The sequence below is a fragment of the Leptinotarsa decemlineata genome, unplaced genomic scaffold (genome assembly GCF_025532065.1).
Source record: "Leptinotarsa decemlineata unplaced genomic scaffold, Ldec_3_MD MMD2_tig00001973_RagTag_RagTag, whole genome shotgun sequence".
Classification (NCBI taxonomy): domain Eukaryota; kingdom Metazoa; phylum Arthropoda; class Insecta; order Coleoptera; family Chrysomelidae; genus Leptinotarsa; species Leptinotarsa decemlineata.
In genome coordinates, this window is record NW_027412572.1 from 2497174 (window position 1) to 2509843 (window position 12670).

The following is a 12670-nucleotide window of genomic DNA, read 5'->3' on the forward strand; positions in this document are numbered from 1 at the left end:
GCATTATCATATCACGACGATAAACGATTTATCATTCCGAATACTACCCACACTCTTCCTTGGGTCATAATGATATTGAATTTTATGAAAACGATCCAAATGAGAACATTCGTTGGATAAGTAATATTATTCAACAATCACAATCTCAGGAGACTCCATTGGATCAATTGATTAATTTATTATCTGCCGAGATCAATGATTGAAATATCATTCAATATCTTCAAAACCGGAAAATTCAATATTGATATTTATGTAGCCATTTATAATTAATAATATATGATAGAAGTAATGTGATATTAATGTATTATGTATGTATGTATATGTATTACTGTAATGAATATAAAATGATTAAAATTTTATTTGTATTATTTCTATTTCCCTAATCAATTACTGCAATATATAGTATAATGTAAATGACAGAAATATCAGTTTGAAGAGAATCATCGTAGAGTGCACAATGTCTAAAACAATCGATAAGTTTGGTAGAAAAAGAAAATGGGGTGGTAATGTCATTCGAGGTCCTCCTGGGAATGGTTTTAAATTAACAAAAGATGGTCATTATGACATGCAAAGGAAAATATTGAAAAATACAAGTGAACCAATTGACAAGAGTGATTGTGTAACTGTATCATATCTTGAGGGGGAAATTAATGGAGCAAAGGAAGTTATACTTCTAGCCCTACAAGCTGCAATACAATCCACAATAGGCAATATTGCTCGGGACGCCCGGCAAGCATTTAACGATAAAATTGCAGAGGCTCGGATAACTTTCACTCGTAAATTTGACAAACTTACAAGTGATGTAGACATAAAAATGTCTGACATAACAGCGTCTACAAATAAAAAATTTGATGCTATGTCAAACATAACAGGGACTACAATGAAAAAGTATGATGTACTGGAACAGAGAGTTGAAGTATTGGAGAAAAACCATAAAGAAGTTTTGGAGAGAAACTATAAAGTCAGGCCATCATCATCAGGTGGACTGGGATATCCAGGACTGAACATTAATCCAAATCATAGAATAATACAACCAAAACCAAAACCAACTGATGATGTATTAATGGAACCAACATGGTGAATGTATTCCCTCGTTAGGTTAGGTTAATAGCTACGTTAGGTTAGCTGCATACTTACGTTAGGTTAGGTGTTAGGTTAGTATTCCCTCGTTAGGTTAGGTTAATAGTTACTGTAGGTTAGGTTAGGTTAGGTTAGGTTAGGTTAGGTTAGGTAGGTTAGGTTAGGTGTTCGGTTGCATAGCGGTAGGTTAGCGTACTAGGTTAGGTTACGTTAATACATACGATAGGTTAGGTGTTCGGTTGCATAGCGGTAGGTTAGCGTACTAGGTTAGGTTACGTTAATACGTTAATACGTTAGGTTAGGTTTCGTTGCATATTATGTTACGAACGCGCGCGCGAAGAGGGCGTAGATGTCTCTCCAGATGTCCCGCCTACCTGGGGCCGGAGGCCCCACCCACCTGGCGGAGCCCAGGCAGTGGCGGGGCCCGTTAGGGCCACGCCCCCCCCCCCCCCCCCCCCCCCCCCCCCCCCCCGTCGCCACCAACTTTTCGGATACCCCGCCCCTTTCCGAAGCCCCGCCCCCTTTCCGAAGCCCCGCCCCTCCCCTCCCCGAAGCCCCGCCCCCCGACTCCCAACATTTGCGCATGTACACCCCTACCCTCATCGCGCATGTGCGCTCCCACCATTTTCCCACCGCTCACGCATCGAAGTCGATACCCTCCGGAGAGCACTCCACAACATTCAGTTCGAGAAGTCATCTCATCGAGAGCAGTCCACTCCACAACAAGGCAGTACGTTCCAACGACCAACTTGATATTTGAGTAAGTAAATTAGGAATGTTATTTTTTATATCAACTAACTTTGTATTATTTCTTCTTTTTCAGAATGGCAACCAATACACAGGAGGTGAATAATGCTGTGGCGTCTATTCTGCCGGTGTCCGCTGACCAGGAGGAGGCAGCATCTTCGAGAGCGGTGACGGTTGACCAGCCAACCACTTCGCGTTCGCGAGTTAGGTGCAGATCTTCTAGCCCTGACTTATTCGAGGAGGAGGAGGAAGTCAGGGCTGTGAAGAAGGTTTGCCAACGACCTGCAGCAAAGGTTGGTCCTATTTCAAAGTACCGAGCTACTTGCAATAGGACTAATCCTTATGCAGGTAGTTTTTCGACCTCTCGTAAGAGGGCCTCCACACCAGCAGCAGCACCAGCAGCAGTGGAAATTCCGAGGAGTCCTTCTCCGGAGTTGGTGATATTGTCGCCGTTGGTGACGCGACTACCACCGCTGCCAGCGACACCGGCGGATCCTGAGGTGTTGGTGCCACAGCCTATCGGAGAGGTTAGTGAAAAGATGAGTGTTTTTCTGCAGAGATGCAAGAAAGCAGAACGAGCTGCCCGATCTAGCGAGGCCGAGTTGGTTACCATGAAGCGACAAATGGCTGAAATGGATAACCGACGGAGGGAACTCCAAAAGGAAATGGCCGAAATAGATCGGAATTATGCATCTCTGCAGGAAAGGTGTAAAGCAAAGACCTCTTCGATAGAGCTGTACAAAAAAGTAGTGACAGTTATGGACACTCTTTTTGTAGATGAAGTGTAAATGTAAGATTAGTTTTAGGTTAGTTAGGAGTATTTAATTATGGTAGTTTTAAGTTTATATTTGTTAAGTTTATATTGAATAAAGGAAAAGGAAGTGAAATAAAGGGTGTACACTGTTTTTTGGTTTGGTACACATTGAACAATGCGATGGTTGGAGCATTTTTCTTCACTTCCTCTTATTATCATTATTATTTTTTTATTTCAATTCCAAGTTCTTCTAGACAAATACCTCACATCAATTTTTGTGTTCTCTAATCACTTGTAAATAATTTCATGTGAAGAAAATTTAAAAAATAAAAAAATAGACATGTTTCATAGTGAAATCGACAAGTATATTTCATTTGTATTTTATCCATTCAAGTATCTCTTTCATTGAATATGTCTTATGTCACTTTGCAATTTACCCCTACTCATTGAATATGTCTTATGTCACACTACAATTTACCCCTACTCAATGTTCCACTCCTCTCCCACTCCCTCTCGAAAGTATAAAAGTAGAAATCATCTGATGAAACATTCAGTTGATCAGCTAGCATCGAGATGGAACCCGATTCAACCTCCGAACCCTATAGCTGCCCGGATCAGGGGTACAACTTCAATTACTGGGATAACAGCCAGGTACAGGTTGTCTCTTCCACCACGGAACCCCACAGTCCGCCATACGAATACCGGGATCACGACATCAGGATGCAAGTTCAGCATGTCACTGGCAGTGACGAAGGACACTTGGATGACTCGGAATATCCAGATCCTGACGGATGGTGGGACCCTGCTTATGATGACATTGTCCCAATGAGTAGCGACGACGACGATGATGACGACGACGACTCTGGTGATGATGCTGATGACGAGCTTGACGTTAGACGTCCTCCACCATCCCCTATCCTCATCGAGGATAGTCCTCCGCCATCCCCAATCCTAATCGATGATGATGTCCTCAATTCCGATGATGACATATAATCATCTACTCGTCCATCATTTCCTTTCCTTTCCTTTCCTCCACGGAGTACACACTTTTTGGTTGGTGTACACGAGGCACTGCGAGGCTGGGGCAGTGTCTTCCTCCCTTCCTCTCCCTCTTATTAGTTTTTTTTCCATAATAATCACTAGAATTTCTCCTAATAATCGCTCAGAGTTTCATTCTTGATGTTTTCGAATCTCAAACACTGTTCTACATTTCACCCCCTCCATTTCATTTCTTCCAATATAAATATAGCAACAATCCCAGTTCTATATCATTCTTCCACAATGTCGAGTACAGGACCCATCCAAGTACATGAAATAGATTCAACGTCTGATCATTTGAGTACAACCTTCGCTCAATTTCTGCAGCGAATCTATGATCTTCCTGATGATTTCGCAGAACGAGTGGAACAAGGTATTCAGGACGACATAGATGCTGTTGACGATAATAATGCGGATGATGTGATTAGTATATCATCTGATTCAGCTGATTATGACGACGACGACATCATGAGTATATCATCTGATTCAGATGACTACTATGAGGATGATATCATTAGTATATCATCTGATTCAGATGACGATACCATAATTATTGTTTCTGATGATGAGGAGCGTTAGTCCATATCATTGCATGGATTAATAAAAAAATAACAGCCCTTTTCAGGGCTACAATTAAAGACTGAAACAATAAAAAAAATAGCTCTTTTCAGAGCTACCATTATACTTTCAAACAGAAACAGATTCATACCATTGTTAACATTATGTTAACATTATAATCTCAAACGAAATATATGTATGTGAAAGTATTCATCATTATATGCATATGAATGATTGACAAATGCCAACTTCAACTTTCATTTAAAGTAGTACTCATCATATGCATAGATATTCAATGACTATCAAATTCCAAATTTCGACTTTTCAGTCAAAGTAGTAATTTATTTGTCATATAATGTATAGATATTCAAAGACTAACAAATTTCCAACTTAGACTTTTATTAATCAAAGTATTCATTTGTCACATAATCTATGAATACTAATACAACTAACTACTGTTTGTGTGAATAATGTAGCCCTGAAAAGGGCTGTTGTTTTTTTTTTTTGACCAGTAGGTCCACGGTTATTGTGCCACAGGTTGGACATTATTACATATAATACATGTAGATACTCGGGTGAAGTTTGTTAGTGGCCTCTCGCAAGCTTCACACCAATTCTGTCCCATTTCCATAATTGAGACAGTGTTGTGGGTGTTGACATGGGCATACCACCCTCCATTATTGTTTCTATGCGAATAAAACCGAAAGCAGCACCAACATAGTTTTTTGTTCTCTCCATCTATGTGCTGATCAATACGTATGCATCCAATGCACAATACAAATCCAAGGGATCTTCCAGTGTCTCACTGACATTGAGTGTTCGCATACGATCCTCATAGCACCATCACCTTCAGTTGTGTCAGCTTCTATCCCTTCATCATCTCCTTCTTCATCCATGACCCTCTCAAACTCCATCACGTCATCATCTTCGTCGCTTTGGTTGGCCTCGTTTTCAACTTCGTCTATCTCATCTTCATCGACTCCAACTTCTTCTGCTTCAACTATTACTTCCTCTAGCGGAACATTGACATCCTCATCATCTGATTCGTCTATCCAATTGTTTTCATCAACAGCAGCTATTCTATTTAATGCAGCATTTATTTTTGCAGATTCATCTTGTTGTTGTTTGCTCACAGTTGTAGAGAGTGAATGAATGAACTCTAGGTTTGCAAGTCAACTTATATAGGAGGTGATGCGACTCCCACTTGACTCGTTGAGAGTGGAATAGTAGGAGAAGTTATCCCACTATACTTCCACATGATGTTGATTTGTATAAATAGAGATCGTAGGTATAGGAGAGAGCATTCAGAGTTTCTGTAAGTCATCTCTTTATATTTCTAATCGAATTAGTAAAATGCCGTTTCCAAAAGAGTGGAATGAAAAACCAAAAGTGTGTGTCTACCCAATGATGATTGCAGGGGCTATTGTGTGCTACTTTTGTCAAATAAGTAGACCTAAGGATTCAATCAATCCATGTACTGGTATGTGTAGTGATTGCGTGTTGCGGATTCAACTATCGCCTCCTTCTCATCCACCGAAGCGAACAAAATCGGATTATCGTCAACAACAGTTACAGTGTCTGAAGTGTTCCGAACTATAATATTTAACAATATAGGTATCTGTAGAAATATTTGTGGTATCTGTGCTGCCGTTCCAACTCCACTGCAACGTTGTTTGCGTTGTGATACATATTCCATGAATTGTTGGAATCATGTATGCAATGCATGTAGAAGTACTTGGGATCTGTGTGAGAAGGTTGGTCAACTCTACCCCAATAGGAGAATCCATTTTTTTCAATGTTGGGTTTGACGCACGAGCAACAACTATTGAGGAATAGAGTCAAAGAACGTTCCACATCCACAGAGACATATTAACATTTTTCAATTTTTTATTATCGTTATTGTCCTCTATTATTAATAAATATATATATATTTTGAATTTATTTGTATTATTTTCTAACATTTAAAAATACATGCATGCAACACAAAGTTTTCCTCTTAAATGACAAAGATTGTTACATGCGTGAATAGTTTAGTGAGAGAGCGCATGTGCAGTTGATGAAAGAGCGCATGCGCTAGTTTATTTTCTTCTATAAATGGTGAGGTCTCAGTAACATCATCACCTTTCCTATCCACTTTCTATTGCTATCACATATCATTCCTCAGACCTTAATAATCATGAGCTCTATGCCGCTATTGATTGCTGAAGATGGTTCACCACTTGTTGATATCGATCAGACTGATTTTGAAAATATTCCAGTATTACATTTATCGAGTCAAGATTCGATAAATGATTTTGATATTAACGACTTCGTTAACTTTGCAGATGTGCCAGAACCAAATGAGCAAATTATTATTGAAAATCCGATCGTTTCGCAATTATCATCACTCAAACACTCTTCATCTACCCTTCCTCTTGGTGTTGATAAGAAATCTAGAACAATCAAGAGGAAGGTTACTAAGGCATCTTCATCGATTGTCACTGACTTTAAAGAAAAGAAAGAATCAAAAGTGTTGTGCGACAGAAAAAACCCGCAACGAAAAGTGACAGATCGAAGAGGAAGCCAAAAGGTACTCCTAAAGAAATGAAGAGTGATTTGAAAGCTGAACCGCTATCTTCTTTCAGCCCCCTCCATCGGTTTGGGGAAATGAAAAGGAAAGCAAAATGCCGTCTTGTAAAGGCACAGATGACTATTGCTGAACTTGAAAGAGTGAGCGAGCTATTAATGCTAATAATGAACTCTTGAAGCATTAGATGCCAAGATTGCATTAGCGAAGGTTGAATTGGCTAGAATGTCTAAAGATGCTGATGAACTCCGTTCAAAAATTGGTAAAGATAAGCAATTCCATCAACGTTCGAGAATGCAAGCTCAGGCTGAGCTTGAGGAGTCGACTAAGCTTTATGAGACAGCATTATCAGTGAGAGATAATTGGCAAAAAGAGTTGGATACTGCATTTCAAAGTGACGGCGATTAGTTTTGGGAATGATAATGTGTTTTCAATATCGTGAGTTGAAAAATATAAGCGGGAATGGGTATACAATTAATTTGGTTGGTATACACAGAACATTGCGAATGGCTGGGGCAATGTTTACCGCTGCAATATTTTTCAGTTCACATACTTATAATTGAAATGAAAACAATAATGAACTTTAATATTACTTTATCATAAAAGTCACTATTATATACATTTTAAACCATATTTGATTCATCAATCCAAGAATTTTGTTCGCTAGGAAGGCCTAACCACTTTACATATACTTTATTTTTTCTTCTCTTCAACACTTCTCAATCAGATATACGTCAGGATTCTCGGTTCGTAATAACTCTTCTTCGTAAAAACATCCTCTAATCGGCTGTTCATTCATATCTTCAAGATTATAAGTCGTTGGGATGGTTTTATTAATTTTAACAATCTTGAATAGCTCCGTGGTAAAATTCGCAGTGTAAGACTTTTCAAAAATATTGTTTGTATTTACTTATACGTATACAATATCATTTAATTGGAATTTGGGTTTACTTTGTCTTCCTCCAATTCCATTGATACCCTTGAATTTTAATTTTGTTGTTGAATCAACATTGATGGGTGCCATACCTATTGTACGATGAACTTTATTATTATATCTACTAGTTATAATTGGAAGAATATCAAGCCATTTGTGGTGACCTTCATCGAAAATTCCTTGTAGAGCCATGCCTTTATTGTACGAATCACTCTTTCTGCTATAGCTGCCTTCTTTGTGCTAATGTTGAATAATGATTGATATTATATTCTCGCATGAGATGAGAAGCTTTTATTGAAAAATTCTTTCCCTTGATCGCTTTGTATGTGTTTGGGGGAGTATTTGGCTTCTTTTCAGTACATGTTTCATTGCATTAGTTACTGTACTACCTGTTTTATCTTTAACTGCTACAGTCCACAGATATTTGGAGTAACAATCTATCACTACAAGTATATATCGGTATCCTTCATTACTTTTTGCATAAGGTTGCAGTCAGCTAATCTTATTTGCCATAGATCTGCAAAAACCTTTGATGGTGGTTATTCTTCTACGAAAATTACGTCTTGCAGGTTTATGTAATCTTTAACAACTTGTCGTTTGACATCACTTATTCATTAGTCATTCTATTTCAATATGATTAAAGAGAAAGGTGATAATGTTACTGCATTTGAATGATGATGTGACAGTGATCATTACATGTGAATATGTTAATATATTATACCTTCTTCACGTAATTCTTCAATTATTGAAATTATTTCATTATCATGTCCGGTATGTCCGGCTGACTTTGAAGCTACCAATAGTCGTAGGCGAGCAACTAACTCTTTCGGTGGAATTCCAGTACACATAATTCCCAGGTTTAGAATTATTTTTATTATCCCATTTTTCACTCGTTTGAGTGCTCCACCAATTTTACTTCTACTTCTTATTGGATATTGTCGTGAGTCTAATAGAGGTTTGATAACTTCACGAATTTTTTAGAATTGTATATTTTAAAACCATTCTTCAATGATATTGTTTATATGGAGCTTCGTTATTTTCAATATTTTGGAATATACTTGACGAGTTTCTTCATTATCAACATCTTGTGGATTCTTCAAAAAAATCATATCATACAATTCTGGACTACCTGCGCATTCATATTTTTTTCACTTTAATAGCATCCCAAAATGAAATGTTTCCATCTTTGAAATTTACCACTAGACTTCCCATTTTCAGCTTTTGTGTAATTGGATCCATACGTACGCCAAATGTTCCATCATATGCTGGATTTCTAGATTTTATATTATTCAAATGTTTCATCAAAACATCTTCACCACTTTCATTCATAACAGGTGAGATGTCAGGATCCGAGGAATCGATGTGGGACGATGATGGTGTTTCGAATAGAGTTGTTCTCATATCGTCTTGAAGTGTGCTCGTGTCACTATTCACAGATGATACACTACCAAAAGATTGTTTTCTTCCTATTGGAGTACTCATGGGATAATTTGAAGTAGATTGAACAGTTCCATGATTTGGTGATAACACTGGTGATTTAGAAGTAGCGTTTGATGATAAAACATTCAATGGTTTCATTATGGGCTCATACAATCTTTCAAGTGTCGTACGATTTTCAATATTATCATTCTTGATAGAGTTGAATTTCTGCCTGACAGCTTCTGTTGTCTCTACTAGTTGACGTTTCAAATTTATTTCATTGTTTTTATTTTCAGGATCTTTTTTTGTATTCATAATGCCCTTTTTTTTGAATTAAAGCTTAATTCGTTGGTGAAGTGACCACTACAATATTCAGTGATCGAATAAGTTCCAAAAACAAGATCATGGGTATATAAAACTATCGAATCCTTTGCGATATCTACCTTCATCTATTTTTCTATCCTTATCAATGACTAGAAATCCATATTGGTCCTCCCAGCATTTAACACACATCAATTGGAATTGTTTGAATGTTACATCGGGTGAAACATGATCTGAATAAATGTGATGTAAATTCGTCTCATCTTGTTTGAACATTATAATGAAATTGGTATTGTCACGCACTAACTGTTTGGGTACCCGTGAATATGTCTGTGCTAGATAAAAACAATCAACATCCTTATGACGTCCCATACAGAAATATGATCTAATAATATCTTGCTTTTCACATATACATCATCGAAAATGAAACAGAATTAGGCTTAGCGTCGGAGGGTTCCACTATTTCTGCATTATTGCTGAATGTATAAAAACCTAATCCTTTTATAGGTTCCAAAACACTTCGCAAGTACTGATATTTAGGTTGATTGAGTGATTTCGAATAGAGATACACATTTCTAAATCTCAGTCCTTGTGGATGTGTTAATATAGTGATATCATTGCATTCGTCTTTCCACAATTTGAAGGTCCTATAATGAGTCCTCGAACTGATGATGGAAGTAGTGGACCATGTCTGAATACCCTTTGTCCATTCAATCCACAACCAAATTTCTCATCTAGATTATCTACAGCAAACTTTTCTTTCTGTTTTACAATGCGCATCGTGCCGTGGTTGAGACTATATAAATGTTATTAGCTTATTCATTTCAATGTGTACCATCAAACGATACGGACGTATTGAAAGTGATCGTAAAATTAAAAGAGGTTGTGGTTTTGTTAATGATTTAATAAACAAACTTCCTTTCGAATTACATCTACCGGAGGTTATCAATACTGTGGACCGGGTACAAAATTGAAACAACGTTTAGCTCGTAACGACCCTGGAATCAATAAATTAGATATTGAATGCAAAAAACACGATATTCAATATTCTAAGCATCCATCCGATCTTGCAGCAAGACATTTAGCCGACAAAGAACTTGAATACAGCGCTTGGATAGGTTAAATCGAAGGACGCGAGTATTGGGGAAAGAGCAGCTGCATTACTTGTCACCAACATTATGAAAGCGAAAAGACATATGGGCATGGGTTGTAGTACCAATAAGAAAAATGTAAGAGGAAACAAACGAAGAAAAATAAAATTAAAAAAGTTGCATTTGGTGCTGGGATAGTCCATAAAGTGCGAAATGTATTGAAGAAAGCTGGTGGGAATCAATTTGTGACGAATAATAGCAAAAAAGCTATCACTGTGGCATTGCAGGCGGCACGTAAATACCTTAAAGCTGCCGTTGGAAAGAAGAAAATCCGCACACCACGCATAATTCCTGTTCCCAAGATCGGTGGACTTTTACCATTGATACCAATTTTTGCTGGACTATCCGCACTAGGAAGTTTGGCGGGAGCTGCTGCTGGTATTACCAAGGCCGTGAATTCGGCAAAAGCCAGCAGAGCGGCTTTAATGGAAGCCAATCGTCACAATAAAACCATGGAGGCTGTAGCATTAGGCAAACGCGGAAGTGGAATATATCTCAAACCATACCGTAAAGGTTTAGGACTATATTTAAAACCATACAAAGCCACAAACAAAACAAAAAACTAATTGAACCCCTACCTCAGAGGCCTCTTACTGATCTCGATCTCAGTTATTATGCACAAAAAATGAAAATTCCACATTTTCGTGGTGTTTTTTATGCGTGATAGATTACCATCTTCAGGTCCAAAACAAAACGAGACAGCTATTGTTAATTAGATGGAATAAGTGGACCAGGAACACATTGGGTGGCATATAAAAAATGTGGGAAAGAAGTCACATATTTCGATAGTTTTGGAGATCTACCCCCACCATTGGAATTGACTCGATTCTTTCGAAAATGTTCGAATGTAAAAATCAAATATAACAATGATCGACAACAGAAATTTAATACAGTTCTCTGTGGTCACTTGTGCTTGCAGTTTCTCTCTAAATAATTTTCCAAATAAAAATGGATTCAACACCAAAACTGGATCGGGAGGCTATCAAGGGAATGGGTTTTCACTTAGAATGTTTTCAAAATATGGTACCATGAAAAAAATGGATAAAGTGATGCTTGCAAATATGCCTAAGGAAGTGATACTTGCATGTGTTGCACATGAGATTGCATATGTTTGGGAAAAGTTGCCTAAGCATCTGCAAGATGACATCGATATAATGAAACATAGATATTGTTATGAGCACCACCACCACGATCAAATTCAGAATCGGATGTTAATGACGGTCCTATACCTCGGAAATCTATGTGTTGTATTTGTAATATAGAGGATGTGAATATTGGTATCAATAAAAATGATACTTATTACAATACAACACCTTCCAAAAAGTGAAATTGTCTCAAATGTGCTGTTGCTGTGTACAATAATAAATTGAAATGTGTTTCAAAATATTCATCAGTCATGTCACGAAAGTTCGAGCTACAAGCTGTCGGGACAAGTGTCTTGAGTGCGGATTTTTTTCCACCAATTGAATTGGATAGGAACAGTCGTTATGGATTAGGACTTTTGGGATTCTATGGATGCAATACAATCAATAATATAACTGAAGCTAATAACTTAGTTATAGTTTAAGAATCATTAATGACAACTCATCGATCCCCCAAAAGTTGACAATTGAAATTCCATGTGGTGCTTATGAAATAGAAGAGATCAATGCCGTCATACAGAAACATATCATGTTCAGATTGTTTCATGATAAAAAACCAAATGATGTCGTTTGCAGATGATATTTTCTATCTACACCCAATAATAATACATTCAAATGTGAAATGCGATCCAAATATGAAATTGATCTGACACATCCAAAATCAATAGCAGAAATGATGGGGTTCGCTCATGAAAATATTTCCACCAATCAGATACATGAATCATCATTACCAAATAAACATTACAACTGTGAGACTTATCCGCTTAGATTGCAATATAATATCTGGTTCATATAATAAATGGTGAAGAATCCACATTCTTTTCTCATTCGATATTGATGTTGAACCTGGCTACAATCTTACTAAAGAACCACACAGTATTATATATATGCCTGTCAGTCCAGAAGGTCGTCAATTGATTCACAACATTACAGTGCGTATTTTGGATGAAAAAAATAACC

The 12670-nt window shown here is 37.5% G+C and overlaps 2 protein-coding genes across 4 annotated transcripts in view; both read left to right on the top strand.

Moving 5' to 3' along the window:
- LOC111515674 (aquaporin AQPAn.G) overlaps positions 1–12670 on the top strand; it is a 63235-nt gene that overhangs the window by 31703 nt on the left and 18862 nt on the right. The gene's annotated exons all lie outside the window — the stretch shown is intronic.
- Positions 1577–3600, top strand: LOC141482809 (uncharacterized). Its single transcript, XM_074176662.1, has 2 exons — positions 1577–1840; positions 1904–3600. The coding sequence occupies exons 1-2, from the start codon at positions 1689–1691 to the stop codon at positions 2613–2615; spliced, it is 864 nt and encodes a 287-aa protein (XP_074032763.1). The 5' UTR covers positions 1577–1688; the 3' UTR covers positions 2616–3600.